We start from the raw sequence: 27737 nt of genomic DNA, 5'->3' as shown, positions 1-27737 counted from the left end.
CGGTGGCCCCGCCCCGCGACCCGGCCGCCGCGAGCCGCGGCACCTGCTGCCGGCCGCCCGCGAGGGGAGCCCGGGAGGGCGCATGCGCGGCCGGGGATGCGCTGGGGGACGGCGGCGGGGCTCGGAGGGGAGCCGGGAACCGGGAACCGGCCGCGGGCACGCGCCCACCGGTAGGGCCCGGCGGCGCGGGGACGCGCTTTGTAACTGGGGCGGGGGGGGGGCTGCGGCCGTGAGGGGGGGGCGCGCGCGTGTGGGGTGTGGGGGGGCTCCTCGCGCGCCGGCCGTTGGGGACCGTTGGGGACCGTTGGGGACCGTTGGGGACCGTTGGGGACCGTTGGGGATCGTTGGGCTCCTCCCTGGCTGTTGCCCCGTGTGGAGCTGGTAGGTGGCCGCCCTGCGCTGCTGGGGCTGGGTGAGGAGGGTGCTCAGGGCAGCCTTGCTGCCTGCTGCTTGAGGAGGTGGTTGCAGGGAGGCTTGGCCCTCTTCTAAGTGCGAGTTCCCAGTCATATTAAAGATCCTGGCTGTTATTTAGTTCCGCATCGAGTGGGATAATAACCTGCGATGCCATTAATTTGACAGCGCACGTAGAGTACTGTAAAGACCATGGCACAAACTGCCATGCTTGTGCCTGCTGTAGAAATCAGACCAGGTGCTCACAGCAGGGCCAGCTCCTCAGGCTGAGCGCTCGGGGCTTTATCCCCTCCGTGCTGGAGAGCACCAAGGGCTGAGGCTGCATCCGAGGCAGCCTGACCCACTGCCTGGCTGCTCTCATTAGGAACAGAAATGCCAATACCCCATCAGAACCTTCCATCCTTCGGTTTGTGCCTGTTGTCCTGGACCGTTGTCTAGCACGCGTCCCACAGACAGTGGCTGATTACTTCAGAGGCAATAATATTGCAGCACTGCTGCCGGTCCCAGGAGCCTGCTCTACAGCAGTACCCTGGGCTCGAGTGTCTCTCCTGATGCATAGAAGCGCTGTTGTTAGCCGTGTTCCCATAGTGAGGAGACCAAGCTATACAAAATAGCTTAAAATTACAAGTGTGAAGATTTTCATGGATGTTCGTGTGCTAATTAATCTTTAAAATCTAGTGGACTTTCTTATTAAATGTGTAATATTTTGAGTCCAGAAGCTCTTTAGGCGTAAAGATTTATCATTGTAAGACTGTGGTTATGAACAATTCACAAAAATTAAAACATTTAATGGTTTTGTTTGGGTTTGTCCCTATCCGGCAATTAAGCAATAACTTAATTGTTCATGGTATTAGATTTCAGTGTTTCTGGAATATCTTAATTTGGGATGAGTCAAAGAAGTATGCTTTCCCTGGTTGAAGGGAAAATAAGAGATGTGATTGAAGACTGAATGACATTAGGAGTGTCCTTGGCTAGGATCAGGGAGTTGCTATGTAGTAGGCTTGAGTGACTTGAAAAAGTGCAGTGTGTTGAAGGCTTCAGGAGTTTTAGAAGGGAACTGTGTGGAAAGGTAGTTTCTTGGATGCCCTCACTTGTCTGTGTATGAAAATAACAGAGGGAGGCTAGTTGTAATAAATTACAGCTATGGAAGTGGGAGTAGGCATTTTGCTTCATACATAAAATGCAACTGAAATGTGTTGATGAACACGTGTCTGCTTTTTATTTTCATCTGCTTTAGGAGAAGAGGAGCAGAACTGCATGACAAACTACCTTAAGTAAGGTAGGGCAAGTTCATGCAAAAAGTTAATTATAATACCTGACTAATACATGCTGTTGTAGTGGAGTGAAACAGTAATGTGTAATGTGATATCCCTTAACTGTTTGTCCCAATGTGATGGTTAAGAACAAGAAAATGGGCATGGTAAAACTGAGTGCAATAGCCTCCAGACAGAGGTCTTCTAAATTTGTTAATTCATAGACCTCCCTGGCCAGTTCTAGAACTTGAAATATTCGTGTCCTGAAGATTTAAAGTCATTCAGCTTGTTGCATGTAAACATGCAACCTCATGGCACGCTTTAGAAGCAACGCCTTACAGCAACAGGCTAAATGTCACTGTTTGTCTTTCTTTTTAAGCTTTCTGTGGATAGAAATTAACAATCAAAGGATAAACACCTACACAATGGTATCTGGAGTCTGTCTTCCTTCTGTTTCCAAATTCAGACAAAAGCAAGTTCAGAAAGAAGCACGTTTGGCAAGACCTTTAAGAAGACTTGCGTAGGCACATGCTTGGAATTGCATTGCTCCAAACTATTGCGTACTTCGATATAAAACTGCATTTGCATGTATTTTAGCTTATGGATGTGAAGCAAATGCATCTGGGCAACAATGTTTTCTTTTTCATAGCAGTACAGATTGAGAGGTTGAGTTAGTTACCTGCTGTTGATATTCATACTTTTGTTAATATTTACAGATCAGTGATTTGCATGTTTCCCTGAAATTAGAAGGGTACTTTCCCCTCACTATAGGAGGGATACTGAGTTGCTGGAATCTATTTAGAGAAGCGCAACAGAGCAGGTGAAGGGACCAGGAGACAAGGCTTAGCAGGAGCAGCTGAGGGACCTGGGGCTGTTTAGCCTAGAGAGAAGGAGGCTGATGGGAGGCCCATCGCTCTCAACAGCTATCTGAAGGGAGGTTGCAGTGAGGAGGGTTTTGGTCTCTTGCTCAGGCGACAATTAATAGAACTGGAAATGGCTTCAAGTGGTGCCAGGGAAGGTGTAGATGAGACAGTAGGAAGAATTTCTTCACAGAAGGGGTGAAGGGGTCAGGCATTGGCACAGGCTGCCCAGGGAAATGATGGAGTTGCCATCCTGCATGTATTTGACATGGTGCTTAGGGACTTGGTTTAGTGGTGGACTTGGCAGTGTTAGGTGATGGTTGGGCTTGATAATCTTAAGGGTCTTTTCCAGGCTAAATGACTCTATAATTCCAAGTTTAGACTTCAGAGCTTACTGGATAATTAGTAACAGAAGAAGTTCTCTGAAACAGTCGTGTATCTTCTTTTGACGCTTAAAAGTTGGAGTTAATATCAACTCTGCGTTCCTTTAAATGTGTACAGTGGGAGAAGGGCCAGTAAGTAATGATCATCATTTCTTATTTTTTTTCTTTCCTAGATAAAATCATGCGTAAGATTGAACTAATATTGATAATATTCCACCAACAATAATTGTAATTTAAAACTTTCAGTTCTTCAGATAAACCAGGATGCATTTCCAGTGGGACTGGCTGTGCTTGGGTGTCCTGATAATTGGCTCAGTAACTGCAGAAATCGAAAATGAAGAAATTTTGGGTGCAGATGTTGAAGTGGAGGATTTTGACAAACAGTCTCAAGAAGCTGATGTTGACGAAGATGAATCTTCCTTAGGGGTAAAATTATAGATGCCTTTAGCTAAAGCTTGTGTACTTTTAAGTTATGTAGTTGTAACTAGTAGAAGAATCGGTGCACAAATTTATTTTAAAAAGAGCAAGTCAATATACAGTTGACAACTTGGTGAGTGTCAAACTCACCAGAATGAGTTTTTTATTTGTTGTGTGTGCCTTAAGGATCCTCCTGTATCAAACTGTAACCTGTGGTCAGTAGTCATGAAGAAGGTCTTGCTAGTCTTTCAATCTAGGTATGGAACCTTGTGTCTAAAGCCCTCCTTGATAGATAACATACCCTGTAGCCTAACATGCTGTTGCTAGAGAAGAAAGCACCTTATGCTTAATGACATTTTTCATTTAGGTTGTTTTCTTAATGTCATCAGTCACATCTGCCTTTTAACACAGTCTTTGTTCCTAGAAAATCTTTGTGCATTTGTCATGCTGTGCTTCATAATAGGTTTGCACAGTAGTCATAGATCGTTTTTTTCTTTTTTTTTTTTTTTTAACGGTGTAGCCCAACTGTAATGTGCCAAGTAGATAGGAAAACAAAAAAATCGAATTGTGTATTAAAAAATAGGAAGCAGAGAACTGGTGCAAGTTGTGTAAATTTTCTGTGTTTTCATGTTACGCACAAGATGTGTAACGGTACTTCAGTTATGAGGTTTGACCACAGAAAGCAAATTTTTAAGCTGTATCTATGCTTTTATCATAGTATCTGAAACTCTCTGCAGGTGCTTTCAAAGATGGTAAGCTGCTAGGGCACAAAAACAGAGATGAAACAACTACTCATAACCGCATATGCATTTGAGCTCTGTACTGTGTTTAGTAGGAGGACCACTATTTACTTTTCAAAAAACTGGGGAAAAGTGTTTTTCTGATACCTGAAAGTGAGTCTAATACTAACCTAACAGTCTCTTTAACCATCATAAACATACCACTAGAAATGAAACCATGAGATCCTCCTGCCTTTTAAGAGCTCTTAATCATAGTCTTGATTTGTTTCTGTGCTATTCATCGCTGTCCCCTGGTCGCACGATGCTTCACAGATATGAAATTGCACACTGTTAGAGGAATGCACCCAAACTGTAGAAATGAGAGGGCCCCAGGGAAAGAGTGTTTTATTCCCTTAAGTGTAACTCTGGTGGTCTGGCTGGGTGGGCTGCTTCTCAAGGTATGATAGTGTATTTCAATTGAAAAATAGAAATTACTGAAAAAAAATGAATTTATGATATGTTATATTTGTAAATGTCTTTTAGATTGTGTACCAGACGCCAAAGCCAACTGGGGAAGTGTATTTTACAGAAACCTTCGATGGAGTATTGACAGGGTAAGCTGCACCTTAAATTTACAAACTTTTCACTTCAGCAACTTAACTCACAGTGGCAGGACTTATTTTATATTCATTTTTCTGCTAGTACATTAAAAAAAAAAAAGTTCAGAGTTTAGAATTGAGAAGGGTGGTCATACTTGCTCCAAATTCTTCATAAGCTTAAGCTAAACAGTTGACGTTTCAGGCATGTAGCTATATTTTGTGATATAATGAAACCTGTAATAGACTCTGGATTTATGGACGTTAAAAAGTAATGCAATGCCACTTGAATTAAAAGTGAACTGCAAGGTGAGGCGCATTGCACTGCAGTAGCTTACGGAGTCAGAAATTGTTAGCGAACTATTTCTTCTTCTTCATGTATACTTAGATTATGTGCAAGAAGGAGGCAGCACTTTTCTACATTACAGATTAAAAACTCTGTTGGGGAGGACTGTATTTAATTTATGGTACTGCTTCCCGTTGTGCTTTTATACTATCGAGGGGAATTAGATATTTATATGATTGCTGAAATGTTCCTAGGTAGTTTGACCACACTGCACTGATATTTCAGAAAAATATTAAGGTTTAGGTCAACAATTCTTAAGCCAGAAATATTCAAGTTGTCTGCATTTTCTGTTCCCCCCGCCCACCAGTACAGCAATGTAAGGTGTAACTGCTACTTGGTGGGTGGACAAAATACCTTGTTTTGCAAGTGATCATGAAAAAGGTATATTTGTATGTTACTAAAATTAAAAGAACAAAAACCAGCTCTCATGAAGTGGCAGCCAGCCAGAGGTGAAAGGAGATGCAGTAAGATGCATCTTTATCATAGAACTTAAAGCTGCTTATTTTTGTCTTCCTGTGAAAAGACTGAGAAGCAACAGCTGTAGGTGTGAGGTAAGCTATCATAAGACACCTGTCTGATGAGGATGTACAGCATGAACTTGAAACCTGGTACCTGGTAGCAGGCACCAGAAACTTTCACAATATTGAATCTTACTCCCTTTTTCCAATTGTTCCTACTGTTCTCTTCTGCAGGGTTACGAGGAACTTCAGGCCACTGAACATGGATTTGTCATTTTTCACATTATGTTCTTCGATTTATTTTTCATTTTTGTTACATATTTAGACCACATGTAGAAGGAAAATAATTTTCTATAAAATTTTCATCTTCAGCATGTCACTTCTAAATGTTAAGAAGCGCAATACAAAAGCAGTACCAGTGATGGTAGGAAAAATGATTAAAAAGAAAAGGTGAAAATGGTGGTTTAAAAAAAAACACAACAAAACAACAAACAACTGGAAACTTTGATTAGTATTAGTTATTTTAGCATTGGGCTTTCCAGAGGAAGACCAAGGATCTAGCTTGCCATTTATACTGTGGTGCTTTTCTACCATCTCTATTAACACAGATATGGCTGAAATTCAAGCAGGAAAGATAAAGTATTCATCCCTGACATACTCCATGCAGAGAGTCATTCAGAATGAATGAAATTAGTTCTCTACAGAAGTCACTATGATAATATAGCATTGTAGTTGATACAAGGAAGAGTTCAGCAACACTGTTGGCTTAAGATATTCCTGTGCGTGGCTCAGGATAGAACCACTGTATGACTGAATGAGGCTGGATTGCCTTTTCTTTTTTCTCCAAATGAACATTTTGTACAGGGTGTGTGCATATCTTTATTTTTGGTGAGCTGATTTTGGTAAGCTGCATCCTCCTTGTTCAAGGAGATCTGTCAAGGAGATCAGGAGTTTGTCCTGTTATAATCCCCGTGTGCGATAAAATTTGAGTCTGCTTACTGTGTAATTGCACTTGTCATTTGGAAACTTTTATTTCTTCCCTCCCTCCTCTTCTGTGCACTGCTACTGTTAATATCAGATAGCGTTAAGGTTTTAGTGATTTTTTGTTGTTCTTTATCACATTGAAGGCTTTACACATGAACTTTGCTATTTTCAAGTATTACTTCAAGTGTTATTTCAAGTGACATGCTCAAGTAATAGTCTTTCATCGTCAGCCTCAGCTTGAAGATAAAACTGAAGATTATTCAGAGTAAATGTGAATTACTTTAGAGTTATAATTGTATATTCATTTAGATTCTTAGGAAATATTTCAAAATCGATGTTGTGTTAGACTAACACTTAAATTTTTGTTTCACATTCTTTAAATTACACAAAGTTCCATAATGCTGACTGTCAAAATCGGTGTCACAGATTCACATCCTAGCAGCTAAATCTGTTTTTCCTGTGCTTGCTGAATAATAGAGCTTTGCATATGTAGTTAAATGACTAGTACCATTCTTGTTTTAGGTGGATATTGTCTAAAACCAAGAAAGAAGACACAGATGATAACATTGCTAAATATGATGGTAAGCCTTTTTAGTGTTTACTTTCACTACATAGTTTCTGATGTTCTGTTGCTTTTTGAGAAATAACTATCCCTTACACTGAACTTACCTTTGAAAACCTAGATGACGTGGATCAACAGTATGTTACTTTGTATAATGACTGTTACCCTGAAACTGAGATATGAAAGGTTGCTGGTTTGGTTACTTACCATGGAGATAAATATTTCTGTCATCGCAATAATTTTACTGTGATGTGCTAGAACACATTCTGACATCTGAATATTCAGGATTAATTGTTTATGAACAGTGCCTCTTGAAAACTACGTTTTCCCGAAATTGTCAGATATTTACCACTTCAATTTCAGTTGTAAAGCACATTTCTAAAGTAGCCTGTTCTATGTCTTTGTATCTCCTACTGATGCAGCAGTTGATCTCAAAGCTTAGCCTCTGAACCAAAAATAATTGAAACTGAATGAATGTTGTTTTTTTTGAATACTTTTGTCAGACTGTGCTTGAGTGTAGGATTCTCCAGTGTTTCTTGTACAGTTTATTCTTACAGTTTTCTAAAGAAAATAAAAAATAATTGGAAAGTGAAAATGAGGAAGTTGTTTGGATGATTTTTGTCATTTGGGCTTGTATTTGACTTGTACGTTCCTGGGCTGGAAGTAGCAAGGAATATGTGTGCTACACATTTACAATCTCCAAAATGCTGAAAGCTGATGTTATCTTAACTGGCTAGAAGCAATACCTTTTTGGTGAAATGAGAGCGTGGGCTTCTCTGTGTAGAGCTATATATATCCAAAATGTAGGTCTCTCTCTATCTAAACTGTATTCTTGATTCCTTTGTACAGTATTGCAATTAACCAGAAGTTCAATGGATATTCACACATGCTAAGGATTGTATAATAAAAAAATAAATTTGGGGATGTAAAAATATCCTATGTTAAATGTATAAGTTATTCTATTTAATTTCATTGTTACGTAGTGGATTATGGTAAGGACTTAGGTAAGGTAAATCTTAAGGTACGGAAAGGTAAATCTTTCTTCCCTACCTTGGGGTACGTGGCCAGCTTTTTTTATTCAAAAATTTGTATTACGTGTGAAATTGAGGTTTTGATAGCTTTCTTTCATTTGGTTATAGCAGTTATGGAAGGGTGTTATGTTTTCTGTGTTGGAAACGTCTACTTGAAAGCAGAACCTTGTCATTTCTTGTTGCTTGTTCTACTTGCCATATTCCTTACAGTCTTTATCCCTAAGCTTTCTTCCTTCCTTGCTGTCTGAACCAAACCATTTCGTTAAATGGATCTCATTTTATGGTCTTAACTGTGAATTGGAATTCTAATGGTTTCTAATTCTTGAAAAGTACTGCCTAAAACACCGGATCAGTGTTTCAGTAGAAAGGTGTGAGCATCAGATTTGTGTGCCATAAACATTCTTTTTGTATGTAGTTTATTAATGTTTAGAGCGGTTAAAGTCTGGAGATGGGTGGGCTGAGCATGTATAATTGTTTGTATCCAGAGTAGAATTATTAGTATTGAATTGGATGATTATTATTTAACTTCTAACTTTGACATCAAATGTCAAGATGACTTCTTTACTTTTGACAATTAGTCTTATATGCTATAACTTTTTACTTACTACAAGGCTACAGTTTCTTGACTTCTGATTTTTTTTTCAAAGACTGTATGTTTGTTTGTTTTAGGAAGATGGGAAGTAGAAGAGCTGAAAGAAAACACAGTACGTGGAGACAGAGGATTAGTGTTAAAATCAGTGGCAAAGCATCACGCAATATCAACTATGTTAACAAAGGCATTTATTTTTGATAATAAACCTTTGATTGTTCAGTAAGTATTCTCTCAGACTTTTTACTTAATTTTTATTATGCATTAAGTCAAGAAAATAACGTAAATCCTTGTAAAAAAAAAAATACTGTCTTTCATGTAGCATTGGCTTCATATCCAGAGCTACCAGAACTGTAAGTATGAATGATATAATAATCAAGTAAAATTGTAATACAAGCGTTAAGAAGTAGTATTTAAACTGTTATAGAATATTTTGGACAGAAATTAATACTTTGTGAAATTTCTTTAAGAGCTAATCAATTTTCAGTCTTAGATCTAAAAGATCTAAATCATGTAATTTGAGTACAGTGTTTTTACATTTGCAGAGTATTTCTGTGTAGATCAGTAAAACTCGCATCTTGCAAGTATTATAGCAGTATTAGTGATGAAGAGTGTCATGACAATAGGACTTTTTTTTCTGACAACAGACTAGATTTGTTGTATTTACAGACATATCCAGATAACTCCTCAGCTAAATTCAGTGTGTTATATGGGCCATTTCAAAGATAGCACAAACGTTTTAGAACTATTCCTGATTTCTGCTTCACTTGGGTGTTTTGCACGTTGGTCAATACCACTTTGAAACTTTTCTTACTGGTGATGCCAACAGTATCTAATGTTACTGTGGCTTTTTTTGGCTGACACCACTGCTGTGTTAGTTTGTGTGGCAACTAAAACCTGTTTGGTCATGTAGAAACGTTTTGACAGTAATGACTAATAAAAAAAAATGAAGTGGCTAGTTGATGATATTAATGTATTCTTCTCATTCTGGAGATCAGAATTGAATTTGTATTTGTCTGATGTGGAATGTTTTTTTAACTTGCTCTTTGCTCAGATACGAAGTGAATTTTCAAGAAGGCATTGACTGTGGTGGTGCATATATTAAACTTCTCTCCAGTAGTAATGACTTGAATCTGGTATGTCCTCTTACTTAATGTTTACTGTTGATTGCTCATCTGAGGAATTCATAATTGTTCTTGTGCAGTGTCATTAGGAGATTGGGCAAGATAATCATATATATATATATTATAGTTTATATATATTACAAAGCCTTCATAGTTGTGCATTTTACTGGAATATTTGATAACATTATTCTTGTTAAAATTAGCATTTATTTTAATGAAAAATGCGGGTAGTCTGAAATTTAAAGTACATTGTTAAAATCTGTGTTCACACAAAAAATCTCAAAATGTGAGTTTCCAAAGATCAGAGAGAGCAGTGTATGGATTAACATATTCCTCTTAGTTCTGTACGAGTGATACTACGTTAGCTATTAGTCTTATATCTAGGACAATGGAGTTTTGTATCTGTTTAGTCTGCCTTTTTGCAATAACACAAGCCATAGAATTTCAACTCATAACTTGTGAAACAATTTTTTTACTGCATGGCATACAGACTGTCACCTCAGAGAGGGATAGAATGTGGATTTAGAAACTGCAAGTAATGAAGTGTCTCTGTATGGGGAAGAATTTTTCTTACCAGGGACGCTCTCAGTGATCAGGTGTAAAGTTGATGCTTTGCTATACATAGCAGCAGTTACAGAATAGTTTTACATATTTGGATAGACTTGAAATGACCAGTCAGGATTCAAAAATGGGAAGGGTACTTCCAGTCATGAAGCACATTGCTCTGGCCATTCAAAAGCTGACTACCCTAGCTCCTACGCTACAGTTTGGAAGCTAATTGGTGGTGTTGACCCAACATTCAGTACTAGACAACATTCAGACAGAAGTTGATGAGGCAATCACAGTTACAGCTAGTACTGGCTTTAGAAATTGTTGGTCTTGAGATGCATCAAGCTATCCTGTTTGCTCAATAAGATTTGGTAAGGTGGAAAGGCAAGTTAATGGAAAAAGAAAAAATAGAGACTAGTCTTAAAAAAAACTTGGAAACAGAAGTGTGGGCAGAACTCATAATTTCCTCCCTGGGTGAGATTTTCCATCTGTGCTTTTATTCCTGAGCTCTCTGAACATATCTACCATTGCTGCCATGACCCACGAAGCTACAACATTGTAAGTACTGAGCAGAACAGCATTGTAGTTGCTTATTGAGCAAACTTAAAAGGATAGAATTGCTAGCTTGAGGGGAGGTGGCATCATCAGCAACCTGTTTGGATGCTGGATTACCCAATACTGTATTGCAGTGAAGTGTGATGCCTTGTTTATGTGCAAAAGGAAGGGAAAGTTGCTTGGACAGGCTCAAGGCATTGCTTGTCCTCACCTGCAACTCAGCAGTCAGAAGGAACCTCTTAACACTGGGATTTTTTGTGATGTATAAGGGGTAATATGTGCGCCTGCAAGAGTCTAAGAGATGATGGCATGTATAAGAAGTTTCTTGTAAGCATTCGTGAAATATTTAAGTAAAAGCTTTAAAGCAACTTCCAAATGCTTTTCCTTTTTTCTCAGATTTGTATGCCAGCGTGAGTTGTACTCAAACTTAAGTACTAATAGATCTGTATTAAAAATACAGATGGTAGGAAAACTAGTAGAGGTAGGGCATCTTTCATGATGGAAAGATATGTAAATGATACTAAAACTGAAAAATCTTACTTTGTAAAAGAAGTTGTGAGACCAAGACACTCTGCTCAGTTACACATGAAACTGAAATTCTCCAACATCTGTTGTCTTATTCTAGAAAGTGAACAAAAAGACTGCAAATGCAAATTTTATCTTTTTATGACCTGGCTCATGGTTCATCCTATACATTTTTGGGTTTTTTTTGGTAGGTTTGAGTCAACATTTTCTCTTTCATGTCCTTTTAACTTCAAAATTGAACATACTGGAATAATCAATTAATTCTTGTTAATTCTTAACAGCGACATTTTCAAATGAGGATGAAAGTTATAGAAAAGGACCGAACTTAAAATGCGTTCATTTCTGTAGTGCTTATATCTAAACTGAAAATGTTTAACTTTGTATTCAATAACTGCTGCATACTTGAAAATACAGATTCATTGCAAACAATACATCTCTGTTAGAATATTTCTTGAAAGACTAAAAGTTTCAGAAATCGTGATATTTCATCAAGCAGTTGCGTAAGAATATAGCACGATACTGTGTATTCCAACTACAAAAATCATCTAGTTAAAAATAAAATCCGAACACCTTAATGCACCATACTCTGAAGGAAACTATATCTGGTGTTTTCAGGGTTATTTATTGTTAGTGTGGAGCAAGAAAACAGTGCTGAAATACTGGATAATACCCTGTTTACAGTCTTTATTGAAATGTAAATTGCTATGAAGAGCAATAGTTCCCTTCTGGCTTTTAGTGTAGTGTATGAAGAAGGGTATAGATATTTGGATGCCTTGATTTGTGGCAGGGATTTCCACATGATGTGTAAGAATAAGGCCTAAGTAAGCATATTCTTCTTCCCTGAAGAAGCTTCAGTGATCTCTGTGGTTAGACTGCTCCCTGAGAATGGAAAGCATCTAACAACATGTGGGGGGTGTTCATTTCCTTTCATGATTTACCCTACCAGTTGTCAATGTTAGAGCCGATGCTTCATGAAACAGCTTTTAGAAAAGGGGAATTATGATGTGTATATGCTACAGTATCGAGGAAAATAGTACCTAAAATGACTTCGTAAAATGTACGGTGTAACGCATGCTCAGCTTTTTTGCTTCTACAGGAATACTTTTTTGACAAAACACCTTATACTATTATGTTTGGACCAGATAAATGTGGAGAAGATTACAAACTACACTTTATCTTCAGACATAAGAATCCTAAAACTGGAGAATATGATGAAAAACATGCAAAACGCCCTGATGTAGACCTAAAAAAGTTCTATTTGGACAAGAAGACTCATCTGTACACGCTTGGTATTGTTTAAAATCTTACAAGTTTAAATCAGAAAACAGATTAAAAATTAGTTTCTGAACTTAGTTCACTGAAGCTTTGTATTTGACTCTGCTTTTTGTTTGTAATAGTCTGTTAATTCTGGGGGATGGTTGCTTAATGATTTGGGCTTAAATGATTTAATGACTGAGCTTAACTGCAGGGCATAAGTGGCTTTGAAATGCTGCTGTTTAATATTCAATTACGGGAAAAAGCATTACCAGCCTTGGCTAGCCTTTAACCTGAAGAACTGATTAATACTTTCAGTACATACTATGATAAAAAAAATCTGTTAAGAAAGGTATATGTGTGTATGTATGCACACACACACACACATTATACACACACACACACACATATATATATATATATAAATATATATAAAAGTCCAGTATTCTAGGAAAGGATCACGAGTTTACTGGAGTTCAGTGAGATCTGCAGCACATTGAACACCACTCTCCTCTGTGCATTGAATTCCCACTAATGCCTGCATCAGCAGAGGTGTGCATGAAGATAGGTTGCTGCTTTCACTGGAGATAAAAAAGATGAAATTTGGTCTGGTTTTAATCCATGTGACATCTGTTTCTGTTCTAATGAACAGTATAGCAGCAATGGAAGTTTAATTTCTTATTTTTTTCCCCCCTTGTTCTAATTTCTGAAAAAGAACAAGCAGTCAGAGAAAATGGGCTAATCTGTGGTATACTGCAAATCCAGCCAAATTGACTAGACTTTAGAACTTCCATTGAATAATAGTAATGGAATAATAATGGAAGATGTGCTCGACTGCCGTGCCATGGAAAAATGTATTGTTCTTAAAATAACTGACAGTAGAGTGCTACAACAAACCGTCACTTTTAGATCATAAGAAACAAAGCAATAGAACCAAAGAAAACACAAAAATCCTTCCCACCGTCCTATTCTTACAGTAAAGGAATGAATGTGTTCCTGTATTTGGGCTGTTCATTAGAGATGATGATTAAAGATATTTAAATTGCATTTATTCTATTATAATTGCTCAGCTAGACCTCGGTACAGCTTTGTACCATCTAATGCATTTGTGACCGATAACATAAGTAGAAAAATCAATTAATTTTATTGTATCTAAAATCAATGGGGTTTTAATTTTTGCATTTGTTGATGTTTTAATACAATTAAAAATTTTAAGCTGCAAGAGCTTAGTTAGGTATTAACAAATCGTCACTATAGGTGTGTTACTCTGGTTTTCATCACCCATCTTCATAAAACTGGAATAGTATTCAAATTAGTAATCTTGCTTGTATTGAATGGACATTTAAATATACTTGTTAAGTGCTAATAATGTGCTCACCAGTTATTAGACATGGATCTGGATCCAGTTTCTGTTATTGAGTCTGACACTGCTCAATTCTTTGACCATTATTTATCAGGTTCTTGCTAAAATTTTTAAAAATTTGAAGAGAAATTTCTCTATTCACCGTCTGGCAATTAAGGGAACTGGCTGTCAGATATTTGAGTCGGAAAGAAAATACTGTTTTCATGATCCTTCAGCTGTGATATTTACACAGTTCTGGTGTTTTCACGCTTTCAAGTGTGGACTTGTAACTTGTTAGCAGAGATGATTTTGAGGTTGAAAGTTTGTCTTTTATTGTCTTTGGGAGGAAGAAAAAGAAAGCAGAATTTTGACTAAGTGGTAGGTGTTTGAAAAACTGTTAGCATGTGTTTTGAGGTGTTTCAACAATTGATTTGCAGAAGGTATCATTTTTCTAGTCCTGATACTGGTCATGACATTGCTACAGTGGGAACTTTATTGTGTCCAAATCCAGTACCTGAATGGAGTGAGGAGTCTGTCTGCTCTTATTTGTCTATGCATATTATATAGGTGTTGGTTAAAGGTAAATTAATTTGTAAAATTAATGTTTCCCTTATTTCTTAAATACTTTTTTTTTTTTTTAATTTAGTGCTAAAACCAGATGATACATTTGAAATGTTAATCGACCAAACAGTTGTCAGTAAAGGAAGTCTCCTTGAGGATATGGTTCCTCCAGTAAACCCTCCTAGAGAAATAGAGGATCCTGCTGACAAGAAACCTGATGATTGGGATGAAAGACCAAAAATACCTGATCCCAACGCTGTCAAACCAGATGACTGGTAGGGGCAAAAATTTATCTGTACAGCAGGTTATTCTTCTGTAAGACTTGACTGGCTTTTTTTGCTAATGACAGCTAGGATATGTTTCACTACTAAAAGTACTAATACTTCCAAAATGTAATTGAGATAGGAGTACAAGGATCTGGTCATCTTTTAAGGAAAGAAATAATAACTACGCTTTTTGCTGATTTGTACCCTTTGTTGTTGTAGTTAGTAACAAAGATTACAATACTTGAAAGATTAGAAAGAGTTGTGTTTTGTTTTTTTTTTTGTGTTTTGTTTTTTTTTCCCACTATTATATAAGTACTTCCTCCTGTGTCAAGTAGTGTTCATAGAGCATCTCAGAGGAGGGAAAAAATTAAAGGGGGAGACCCGATTGACACCTGCTAGTTGATGGTAGCAATTTCTGGGCTAACTAATGCCGTGCAACAAAGTAAACATAGTTTCAAAATTTATAAACAATTAATCAGATACCTAATTCTCATTATAGGTGTGTCTAATTCTGTTGTGCCATTGAATATCATTCCTTTCATGCCAGTTGCAGTCCTCTGAACAGAATACTGTTTTAAAGTCAAGCTGATGTATTTTCTAACATTAATCTGTAATTGAAGGGATGAAGATGAACCTTCCAAAATAGAAGATCTTGATGCTGTTAAGCCTAAGGGATGGCTTGATGATGAACCACAATATGTTCCAGACCCTAATGCAAAAAAACCAAAGGACTGGTAAGAACTTGATTAACTAAGTGCAGTTTTGTTAATGTATTTTGCAGATAAGCCCACCTATTCTCTGGCAAATTATGAGTTGATTAGAGCTTAACTCAAATGTCATTGTATTTTAATGTAGTAAGTTGAAACATACAAGGTATGGCCAAATATTTGTTGATTTGGGGAGCTGCTTTTAGAAAAACACACAAATGTCAATAATTGCTAATTGCCTTGTATTCTGAAGATTTGTAAACAAAAACAAAGTATTAAGGAACCTGATGAAAGGACTGAAACTGTTTCATGGCTTACCAAACTGTTTCATGGTATCAACATTATAAATTGATACATGAAGTTATATTGTGGTCTGAAAGCATGTTGTAGTGAAGTGTTGCAAGCTGTTTGCACCTGCAGGAGTATAATTACATACAGTTATGCTGTATTTACAAACATGTGGCTTTAGCACATTTTATTTTCAGTACTCTGGAAATACACTTTTTTTATTTTTGTTTTTTTTATTGAAGCATTATGCTGTTGGGTAAACTTCTATGGGCTGATCTAATAAATTCGGAGGTTGTTAGAGCAAAATGTATGGAACCTAACTTTAGACTGAAAGTTAGTGTTCAGATCAGTCTGAAATCAGTTGTTTGTAACTTTCTTTCTGTAGGGATGAAGAAATGGATGGGGAGTGGGAAGCTCCTCAGATCCCTAATCCAAAGTGTGAGACCGCACCTGGTTGCGGAATCTGGGTGCGTCCCATGAAGAATAACCCAAAGTATAAAGGAAAATGGAAAGCACCTATGATAGATAATCCTAATTATCAGGTACTAGCAATATTGTAGGTTATTGATAAGGAGGTACAGAGTTCAACCAAGCAGGCAAATCAAAGTAGTGTATTTATTTGGTATTTCATACAGTATATTTATTTTTTACAGTGTGTCTGAACACCCTCAGCAAACATTTTCAGTTTTTTATGTATTCACCTATAATTTTTTTTTTATTTAGGTATACTGTTAGACAGAAATACTTCCTGTATTAAAACAATCTCTTTTAAAAGTTGGTACCGCACATTTAGTATGCTCTATAGCATTTCATTTAGAATAAAGTTGTCATGTAATGAACTAGTTTATTTTTTACTGGGTTTTAAGTGTGAAAGTTATAAATTAATACATTTTATTTGATAAAATAAAAATGAAACCCTGCAGTAAGCAGATTAACTTATTAATTCTATTTTAGTGGAAGCATCAATTTTGGATAATTAAATTATCCCCTCCAGATATAAGAGCAAAGCTGGGTATTAGAAAGAGTTACTTTGTATTAATTACAGTTGGGGACAACTTGAATCTGATTTATTTTAGCTTAAGATCTTAAGCAGGTTTGTAAACCAAAAAGCATATGGCTTTAACTAATTTGCACAGGTATCATAAGGCTGAGTTTTTCTTCCCTAAAATTTTCCCTAATGTTTCTGGTTACAGTAGTTGTCAATTTATATGAATATACTAGTGTAATAAACTTACTTACTTATGCATACCTGAAGGGACTGCGTGGGTCACAGGGTGTAGTTCCTCTGCAATCTTAGGTAACCAGACAATAGAGACTTAGCTCAGAAGAGCCCATTTCCGGCCACAAAATGTTGACCAGTGAGTGCACTTAGAAAAATGTATATGCTATATTGATGAACAAAAGCCAAAACTATATTATACGAGGAGATGTTAGAGGAAGAAGTAATACCAGTGTCTTATTTTCCTGCAGTATTAGGAAATTAATAGATTTATTCTTGAAAGTTCACAAAGACTATGCTCGGCATTTCCACTACAAGGTAGAACAGAGGTGCTTTGTGCAGTCAGTTAACTACTGTAACCCCATGTGGACAAAAAGTTTTGAATTTAAGAAGTCTGCCCTAAGCCTGAAATCAGAGACCTATCTGCCAAAATCCTATAGGCTGTTTTCAGCTCAGTTTTCCTGAAGGTCAGAGACTACTCCATCTCTTTTTAAAATCATGCATTTAAAAGAACCAGAAAGCCTTAATTACTTTAAAATGTATTTCACGGTGTTGGTGTTGTTTGTTTTGTTTTGTTTTATTTTTTAAATGGTTTTGGGGAATAGATAAAGTGATTGTATTTTTTTTCTTAAAAGGGAATCTGGAGTCCTCGGAAAATACCTAACCCAGACTATTTTGAAGATTCTCACCCATTTGAGATGACAGCTGTCAGTGCTATTGGTTTAGAACTCTGGTCTATGACATCTGATATCTACTTTGATAACTTCATTATATGTTCAGAAAAAGAAGTAGCTGATCGTTGGGCAGCAGATGGCTGGGGCTTGAAGAAATTAGTAGCAAGTGCTAATGAGGTATAAACTTCATTATGTTTGTCACTACTTTTGCCTACCAAGGAGGAGTGCTGTTGGAAGAATTTTCTATCAGTTAATGCTGACACAATAGAATTTACTGGCAATTAGTAATCTTAAATCATGGCTATTCAGTTTTTTTGTCAAGTTTGTCTGATTTAGTTTTCACAGATCTCTTTTCTCCTGAAGTTAAAAGGGTACAATGTTTTCCTCAAGCACTTAGCAAGTGTCTATAACTTGATCTTAATGAGTCTTCCACTCTTAATGGTGGTACTAGAATTCAGTATGTCAGCAAATGAAAGTTGAATTATTTGCTCAAAAAGACCTTTTATTTTTTAACTTCTCACTTTTGGACAACTCCTTTATATATGTTTTTAGATGTGTTTCCCTATTATCAGGAATGGATGATAGTCATGTTTTTTGTGTTTAATACTCTTAGGACTTTGGCTGCTCAGATGTATATTATGCAGCTGTGACAGTAATGTGCATATGTATATGGAGCTGCATGTGTTCTTTTGTCTCTATGTGTATCCCCTTTTTTTTTGTATACCGCAGTTAGCCAGCCACCAGCTTTTCTAGATCTCTACCCTGTCGTAGGATGAGTTTGTCCTAACATACGGGATCATGAGCCCCTCTAGCGGCCGCCTTTAATGACTGCAGTTTAGAGAGAGTAGTTCAGTTGGAAGGGACCTAAAAAAGATCATCTAGTCCAACTGTCTGACCACTTCACAGCTAACTAAAAGTTCAAGCCTATCAATGAGGGCATTGTCCAAATATCTCTTGAACTCAGACAGCCAAGGGGCATGAACCACCTTTCAAAATATACATAGGTAGATGTACCCTTTTCAGAGTCTAACTAGACTAGGCACTCTACCTCCCTACCTTCTTCTACTATATAAGTCAGAACTTGGTTGGGAAGACATTTTACTCCCTGAATAATTGGCTGTTGGAGGAGACAGTGTGGTAGTACACACAGAGCAAGGCATTGCTCTTCAGGTTGCTTGCAGCTCCTGTGAGGTTCTTGATGCTTTGGGAGACTTCAGCTGAATTAGCACAGCATGGGGAAAGAGCAGAATAGTCGGGGAGGGTGGAAAGTGTGAGGTTGTGGAGACAAGTGTCACTTCACAGAATTGAGTAGGGGGCAGCCTAGTAGTTTTGGAGTACCAGCTTTGTTGGTTCTTTCTTACTATATGCTGTTTGCTAGGACTTGCATATGGGCAGTCTGACAAGTGGTTGCTTTCTGAAGTTGGAATCCAATACTTCGTAATTAAAAAAAAAAAAAAACAAAAGGAAAAAATGTTTTTCTTTAGGCAACATAAAATTTAAAATACATACTTTATAAGCTTACCAAGGTGTTCAGAGGGATGTAAATGCCTTTTTTTTTTTTTCCTTTTTAAATGTAGCCTGGAATGTTTAGTCAACTGGTGACAGCTGCAGAAGACCACCCGTGGCTCTGGGTTCTTTACGTCTTGACTTTAGCACTCCCCATTGGTCTAGGTGTGTTGTTCTGCTGGCCAGCAAAGGTTAGAGAAACTCGGTGCATTTTTATTCATTTTGATTCTTAATACTTTATATAAAACTCTTAATACATGTGAAACAGTATGCTCTTTTCCTGGGCCATTAATATTAGTTAGCCTACAGTGGCTGTTGTGTTTAATTCTTAATCTGAGTTTCAGTATAAATTAATTTTTAATTTCTTGTAGAAAACAGATGAAGATATTGAGTTCAAAAAACCTGCTATATCTAAGGCAATTACAAAAGGAGAAATAAAACAAGACAGAGAAGAGTTAGAAGATGATGAAATAGATTTAGAAGAAGAAAAAGACAATGAAGATATTGTTGAAGATGGTAAGATGAGCAAGCCAGTCTGCAGTTCAATAAATATCAAGACATGAATAGGAATAGGTCATGGATTGTATTGCAATAATTGCAACCAGTTGTCTTAAGACTATGCAAAATCTGTTGTCTTCTCTTTAGTGATTGGCATTCCATGGTAATAGTGTTTTGATAAATACAAGCTGAAAGTAAGGTTCTCCTCAGCATTTCTTCACTCTCAAGAAATTAAAGTGCTTTTGGCAGACATAAGTCTTTTCACTTATTCCTCTGTGGGAATATATAATAACCTTGAACTATTTTGTTGGCCACTAATTTTTAGTAACTCTTGTTGAAGTCTGAAAATATGGTGGATGTGAAATACTAATGTCTACTGCTTGCTTTGTATTGCTATCTAGGAATGCATTGCTAGCCTGCAGAGGCCTGTCCTGCTCTTCCAAGGGAGAAATGAATGATTAGTAGGTTAAGATGCACTTTGGCATTCAAAGATTGACAAAATCATCTTTCATTACTGTATCAAATACAACTGGTACTATTCAGCTATGGCTTTGATGTTGTGTTAGCATTTTCCAAAGTCTCTAGTTAATGAATGGAAAGTGAATCACGTAACTTATAGTGTATTATTCTGACTTCTATGAGAAAATCCTTAGCCTCAGACCTCTGCAAGATTCTGCCTCTTATCTCACTCTTCTTTGGTAAAAACAAAAATGTTGTAAGTGACTGGCATCAAAAGTTAGAAACCTAGCAGACATTCATGCTTTTTTGTTAGTAGATAACTCATTTTGTATTACTGATTGGAACTTGGAGATTTTTGTCCATCTCTGCACTGTATGTCATGAGTATTGATGGCGTTTACCTGTATGACTTAATATTTAATTAATTAACATTTATTTAAAATGTTCCCGTACTTACAGAATTGAGTGCTTTGGCATAATGCTTTACCACACCAAATTTAGCTCATCTGCCTTACCATTAGAGAGCCTTACCTAGGCATTAACTATTATAGTTATGCTAAATTTATTTTTTACATTAATCATGAGTTGCAGGTACAGCACTCCAGCATTGTTATCTTCCTACATTTTCTCTTTGATCTTGTTCTACTTTACATGCTCTTTGCCTATGAATTGAAGAATCTTTTTTCTTTTGCCCAGTCTTGATGGCTTGATAGGTACTTCTTGTGCTTAATGTACTACTGTCAGCAAGGCTGTATGAGATAGCTGTATTCCAAAATTATTCTGTCAGACCACTTCAGAAGATGCTGTTGGCTCCCATCCCATCTTAGCCCTTTCTGCATCCTTTACCCTGTTCTGCTGGGTGTTTGACACTCACTGTTACTGCATTAAGTATTTGCCTGCCTTTTTAATCTTTTAAGAACTTCCAGTTAGATGTGTTTTTTATTATTTTATTTTTATTTTTTAATGTGGGTACATATGCATCTTATTCTGTGCTGTGTATTTCCTACCTTTTCCTCATTTCTTCAAGCTAACTTTTGCATTAATGGAAGGATAGGAGAAAGGATCATTCTTATGTCAAAATATGGCCCCAAACTTACAGGCCTCTAACATCATAGACCTCATTCTTAACCAATGTTCTGGTGTAAAGTGGGAGCAGAAGGAAGTTTGATACATCAGTTATCCCCTCAAAATGTCACCTGCTGTAGTTTCCATTGTAACCTGTAGAAATGACTGGTCTCAAGCATCTAGCAGTCCAAGGAGAGCATCATACATTCCTTAAGCTACAGACAATTTCTTTATGCAAGAAGACTTGATTAGATCACCATTTTTTCCCTTAGTTTTTAGTATAGAGTTTGGCTTGAGAAGGAGGGGAACTTCAAATTGTCAGGGGGTGTGGAGACTTAGTTCTTATATCTCCGCTTACCTAGTTGAGTAAAATCAGTGCATGTCATGTCGTATGTTAAACGGTACATTTGAAAGTTAGATATAAGGCCTAGGCAATCAGAGAGGAAAACTTCAGCTCCCACATTTTTAAAATTCCACCTGGAACAGTGTTCATGTTATTTCAGAAGTACATTCCATTTTAGAGCTTTACTTCTGGTTACTAACCTGAATACAGAGCAAAACTAGCATAGCTAGCTTTTGTATGACTCTTCCAAGATTTTCAAGTAAATTCCAGGCTTCAAAGAGGAAAGGGTTATACTTTGCTGTCAGGTGACTTTCTGGGTTTTTGTGTCTTCAAAAAGAATTGCTTAGCTTCCCTTAGCTTTCTGTCTCCTCTTACGTTTGCAGGTTGAATTCTTCCTTTTTTTCTTTCCATCACTCTCTTGCCTCCTCGTATCTCAAAGCATAGAGTATTTGTCTTCTGTCTTCTATGATTCTTTTTGCTACAGAGAGAAGAGAACCAGAGGAGACAAAAGGAGAGTTGGTAAAGGATACACAGAAGATGGAAAGGGAGGCTTCTCCTTCAGGTACTGGGAAAGGGAAGTAGTTTGGGCCCAGACTTGAGAACGGTCTGTCCTTTCTCTTTTTTCTCTGCTTCATTGCTGATGGTAGAACTTCAAGCTGGTGGATGCCAGCCTTCATCAGATATGGATGTGAGTTTCCTGTGAGATCTCTTGACATGGTACCTGTAGTCATCAATATTTTTGTACTAGTTTCTTCGTTTGGATCCTAATCACTTTTGCAATTCATTTGTATTCATCTGCTTCTTTGTTTTCTGTAGTTGAAGATAACTGGCTTTGAGCCATGAAACACTGGATGATTTGAGAGACATTTTTTCACAGGGACTTTAACAGCATGGCACAATTGCAAGTTTCACAAACACTTGTAGATTTCTTTGGCTCCAGTAAGAATGAATTGCTGGCAGAGTGCTTCTTGAAGGGCACTGTCCGTGGGACTGAATTGTATATTGTGTTCTATGTTAATTTTTGTGGCATAGCTAAAAGATGATCTGCTCTTGACTTGTCCAGTAATCCGTATTATTCTCCTGGCATTCCTTACCCTCTAGAAAAACATCCCAGGGAGTAAAAGAAAATTTCAGGAGCATAGTCTGAGCCTTATTTATTAAGTTACAGACATTAAATTATATAAAATACTGATTAAATTAGAATATATAATCGTTAATACTATATTTATCCCATTTGGGCTTTTAGTACTTTTGATGTCTGAACTTTTCTTTTTCCACTCTACTGAAATGAATGCTTACAGGAGGTTCTGGATTTGTATCACTTGAAATTTCTAACTGCTTGACCAGAATATGAGCAAAGGCTTTGTGATTTTTTTTTTTTTTTTTCCATGCTTCTTCCTTAAGAATTTATTTTTAGAACAGAAATCTTTGTCTACATTTCTCGAAGACTGTGGACTCCACTTTTTGGTCATATTTCTACTTTTGATGCCAATAGTAGAGTTGTATTAGTGTAGACATGTATCAGGTGTTCTTAAAGGTGGGAAAACTCTTAGACCTTAATTAATTGTGCTCAACTGATTGGCTCAATTTACTAGTATACTGTGAGCAAAGGTTTTTGGTATCTGTATGCTTTTGTTTGGTCATTACTGAGCTAAGCAGTGCAGATATTTATTTATTTTTTACATTGAAGTAGTGTTTATGAGATGGGGCATGACACGAGAAAGGTAGATAGAATTGAGCGATGTTTGGGGTAGTCATCCTTTACAGCTGTTTTATTACTATTTTTAATTGTGCCTGTTCCATTGTAATATGCCATCTCATATCCTTGTTGTCAGGTGTAGCTGTGATTTCTTGTTTACTCTTTGATAGAACATATTGCAAACAGGTCTCAGTTTCTGGGAATTCTCACTTTGAGTTCTCAGTTTGAAGTAAAGGAAGAGAAATGCCAAACCCACGTAACATTTATTTGAATCGTGCTGTGGTTGCTGAGTTCCAGTTCTTGTAACGAACATAGATAGCTAAAATGTAGGCGTGGGAGTGTCAGCTTGTAAGTACTGAGGCCCAAAGTGGAAATCAGAACATTTGGGTGCCTGGTCACCTTCTCAAAATGTATGGAATATAGATAACCCCAGAAGAGTAACTTGTGTTAATCAGAGAGCAGCTTAGAATTTGCACTGTGTGGTGCATTCATTGCTCCCTTTAGTTCAGTGCAGTGACGCAGGTTCAGTAAGAAAGTAGAAGGCAGTTCTGCTTTGTTTTAGCCCATAGTTTATCCAGGGAATTGTTGGAGAGTAGAAAGCTATTCCCCTCCTCCCCACCCCAGTCCTCTTCAATTCATAGATCTACCTGACGGCAGGTCTCGCAGAAAGCTGGCAGCTTTTTGTCAATGGTTTTGTCCTAGTAGTACAAGCTGGACATACTTGAGCTACAGGGAAGTACAGTGCTTTTCTGGCTAGTTTTTGCTTTGGAACAATACATAAATTTGGAGTAAGTGCTATGCTGCTTAGCCCTCAACAGCTGTACAAAACAGTATGCCAAAGGAACTCCATGCTGACGAGGAAGATCCCTTAGGATGTGGGTATCCCCTGAGGTGGGTGACTGATGACTGTAGTATGTACTTGGCTATTTGAGTCAGAATTAAATCAGATTTGGGATATTCATGTTGTCCTATTTCATCTGGTCCTATGTCTGCTCTTAGAACTGTCTAATGTGACAAATAGAAGGACTTCCCTAAAGGAAATCAACTGTACGGCAGAGTGTATACTATTGTGAAAAGAGACTAGGCTGAAAATTTTAAATTTAGAGATCAAATTGGACAGTGATAGATTTATACCAATTCATAAGAATTCTATTCTCTTTATCACTCATGTTTGTATGGGTTATTGCAAACAAGCAGTTCATTCTAAAACTGAAACTGTCTTCTTTTTCTTACTAGTGTGTCTGCAGTGATCATTCTATGATTCCATGATTCTTTTTCTTACTAGTGTGTCTGCAGTTCATATTTATATAGTTCTGTTTACAAAGTAAAATTAATTTGTCCTGCAGAAGATGAGGGTGAAGGTGTTGAAGATATTGATGAGGAGGAAGAAAATGGAGTTGCAGATGGAGGTCAAGAAGAAGGTGATAAGTCAAATAAATCTGGTTCAGAAGATGAGGTGAGTTCTTTTCCCCTGTTTTCTTCTTGCCTCTTTCCATCATCACAATTCTAACAAAGCACAGTTAACCTACAAGAAGTTTTTTGTCTGTTGAGCCATATAAGATATTATGCGATGGGAATGTGTTCTTACTTGAATTTCACACCTCCTGTACTCTGTATAGGCTTGTGACGTAAGTCTCTTTCTGTGTCATTTTGGCCAGGAGGTGGTATTTATTCTCAAATACAGCTATAGTATAGGAGTGATCTTGCAGGTCTCTAAACTTGAACTATTGCTACAAGTATGTAGTTTTTACAGGATTGAGGTTTTTAAGAGGTTGGTAACTGAATTGTAGTTTGAAAAATCAGATGACAAGGTAAGTGTCCAGTCTTTTTTATCAGGCTACTTAATTGCTTGGACATTTGCTTCCAACAGAATAGCCCTTCTGTGAGATCTAGAAAAGCCATAAGCCTTCAGTTATCTGTTTTAATCATCATTATTATTCCAAAATAAGGTTTTAGGCTGAACAAGATAAGTGGTTTTGAATTCAGCACCTGCAGTTTCATTTTTCTTTTGCAGGTTAATTCAGTGACCAGATAGTCTGATTATTAATTTTATTTTCTGGAAAAAAAAAAAATAATAATAGAATGGAGTTTGTCTTTTTTTTTTTTTTTTTGCTAATCAGGCACTCATCATACTTCCATTTAGAAACTATAGTATGTCTAAAACGCTTTATATTCACTCACAGTATTTCTGTTGGTCATCTTCTTGTGCTTTTGACTCCCTAGGTAATTGTCTTCCCGGATGACGGGAGTTGCTTAATGTAATGTTAAATCCTTTTTATATAAAACTTCTCTGAGAGTGTACGTTGTATGAGATTGCATTGCTTCAGCACTGAAATTCTTCATTACTTAGCCATTACTCAGTACTTCCTCTTGTTCCCATAGGAAGCTCATTTTTCTTGTGCATTACCTAGGAATACAGTCTGATGAACCCATTAAGATGCGTGTGATTCTTTATGAAAGTAGTAACACAATCTGAACATGTATATTCCATTACACAGTATCAATCACAGTGAGCTTATGGCTTGCTCTTATCTGGGCATTTGCAGGGTGTACAAGTTTCTATCACTTAGCTAGTGACCTACTTTGGAGATGTCATGTGTGCCATGTTGTCACTCAGGAAGTGCTGCCTTCTGAATGAGGTGCTTGCCCTTGGGAGGTGCAGGAAAGTGAGGAAGCAATGCATTGTCTCTGAATGGAGCTCCTGTAGGAAGGGCTTTTTGTGGACCTTTCTAAGCCAATCACTCCAAAGAACAAACACCTGATTTAAGAACAGTTTGTTCTATTTGTACCTCTCCAAGGCAGGCAGTTAGAATGTTTTAAATGCTTCTTGCTTAAGAAGTGGAAATTAAAATTAGCATAAGATTAGCACTTCAAGGAAATTGCTATAGTCATTAAAAAGTCCATGCTTTTAAACTGTTGAGTAAAGGAACAAAACCAAATTTCTGATGTCAGTTTAGATGCACTATTCTCTTCCTTCTGAATATAAAAAGGAAAAGCCTTTTACCCAGTTTATTTATCACTAGGGTAATATTGCAGGGGGAAAAAAAAATCCATCATTTAAGTGTAGTAGCAGGTGATACTATGATTGGGGGGGGGGGGGAATAAAGTAATATGCCAGTTTCAATAATTAAATTCAAATTGCTTTAAGATGCTAGTGCTGAAGTGGTCTTTTTTTTTCCTTCAGATGAAAGAAGATGATGAAAGCATAAGTTCTGGAGATGGTCCACTGAAATCAGTGCGCAAAAGAAGAGTACGAAAGGACTGAGTTATTTCCAGCTAGTATTTTTAGGTCTAGATAATAGTAACTTCTGGCATGTCACTGCAGCAGGCCTGACAGCCTGCAGGTTCCTGAGATTTGAAGGGAGAAATGAGACTCATTGCGACTTAACCTCTTTTAAAGCCCTAACCTGTTTTAACCTTCCCAAACGTCGATTCCCTTTTTTAAGAGGAAATACCATCTGTGATGAGTTAGCTGATGCTTCAAATCTAGAATAAAAGTGAAATTGATTTAAAAGTTAAGATTCTTAAGATTTGAGGATTCTTAGAAATTAGTATTAGTTGGAGATAAACTTTTACTCTAAATATTTTTAAAAACATGAATAAATTATAATATTTTTGCAGCTCTAGCACACATTTTAGCTGTTGACACATTTCAGCTAAAAGAGGATTGTGGTATAGATGTAGCATCTACAGCAGTTCACACTGCTAAGAGAAAAGATGTTTTTTTTCCTGTGCAGAGCTAAATGCAATAATTGTTTTTGTATGATGATTTAGTGCTGGTAACAATTTTTATTGTACATTATTTATTTCCGTTGATACTGTTACATGGGTAGTCATCTGTTCACTTTAGACATTGGTTACAGTATTTTAAGAGCTATTTCAAAATAGAATACTCATAGAACAAGTGGTTAACTAATGTGACTTGTTTTGCTTTTTTGAATGCAGATATCAAATCTACAGAACTGAAATACAAATGATTTTTTTCAAACTTTTATAGCTCTCATGTTCCAAGACAGAACGGTATAGGCTTTGTTTATAGAATACTTGCTAAGTGTACATTACATCCTGAAAATATTTAATAATTCTTGCTTAACATGGAATTTATTAACATAGATACAAATTTTTGATGGATTGTTTTTTTTTTGTTTTTTTTTTTTACAGATGTGAGTACCTGGGTATTCTCTTAATATAGTTTAAATAAACTGCGTATCATAAGAAAAACTTTGTTTTGTTACTGTGTTCAACTGTATATTGAAATAGTTCAACTGTATATTAAAACAAACAATAAAACCAGTTACTGGAATCCTCTCGCTGCTTGGCAGCTGCCTATACTGGTGGTATGTAAACTGCTAGCAAAAGCAGTCATGTGCTGAAACCAGAGAAATACATTAGTTTATATTCAACCTGACGAATTTTCTTGTGACTGGCAAGAAGTCCATTCACTTAAAAAGAAATATCTTCTCAGCATATGAAGTCAACAACAATTTCATAGTTT

At 37.0% G+C, this 27737-nt stretch overlaps 1 protein-coding gene across 3 annotated transcripts; it reads left to right on the top strand.

The window, feature by feature from the left end:
* The first annotated feature begins 15 nt into the window (after positions 1-15).
* On the top strand, positions 16-27545 carry CLGN (calmegin). Of its 3 annotated transcripts, XM_068680783.1 has the most exons (17): positions 16-170; positions 1649-1690; positions 3154-3333; positions 4587-4657; positions 6950-7008; positions 8690-8831; positions 9664-9745; positions 12459-12651; positions 14605-14794; positions 15406-15519; positions 16166-16322; positions 17635-17850; positions 19251-19370; positions 19551-19695; positions 22028-22105; positions 24589-24698; positions 26427-27545. In XM_068680783.1, exons 3-17 carry the CDS (start codon positions 3172-3174, stop codon positions 26505-26507), a joined length of 1920 nt encoding a protein of 639 aa, XP_068536884.1. In that variant the 5' UTR covers positions 16-170; positions 1649-1690; positions 3154-3171; the 3' UTR covers positions 26508-27545. The 3 variants fall into 3 exon arrangements, with proteins under 3 accessions (XP_068536884.1, XP_068536886.1, XP_068536885.1); XM_068680785.1 differs by lacking the exon at positions 22028-22105; XM_068680784.1 differs by lacking the exon at positions 1649-1690 and having other exon boundaries at positions 32-170.
* Positions 27546-27737: the final 192 nt, after the last annotated feature.

This window comes from Anas acuta, chromosome 4 (genome assembly GCF_963932015.1).
Source record: "Anas acuta chromosome 4, bAnaAcu1.1, whole genome shotgun sequence".
In the NCBI taxonomy this organism is placed as follows: Eukaryota; Metazoa; Chordata; class Aves; order Anseriformes; family Anatidae; genus Anas; species Anas acuta.
The sequence above is the reverse complement of the archived record's forward strand: the minus strand, read 5'-3'. Positions and strand labels throughout refer to the sequence as shown.

Excerpts from the sequence above, each read along its gene's own strand:
- CLGN (XM_068680783.1), top strand. The coding sequence starts at position 3,172 with ATGCATTTCCAGTGGGACTGGCTGTGCTTGGGTGTCCTGATAATTGGC. Across the intron at positions 15,520-16,165 it reads GCAAAAAAACCAAAGGACTG|GGATGAAGAAATGGATGGGG; the intron begins GTAAGAACTTGA and ends TTCTTTCTGTAG. Across the intron at positions 19,371-19,550 it reads TGTTCTGCTGGCCAGCAAAG|AAAACAGATGAAGATATTGA; the intron begins GTTAGAGAAACT and ends AATTTCTTGTAG.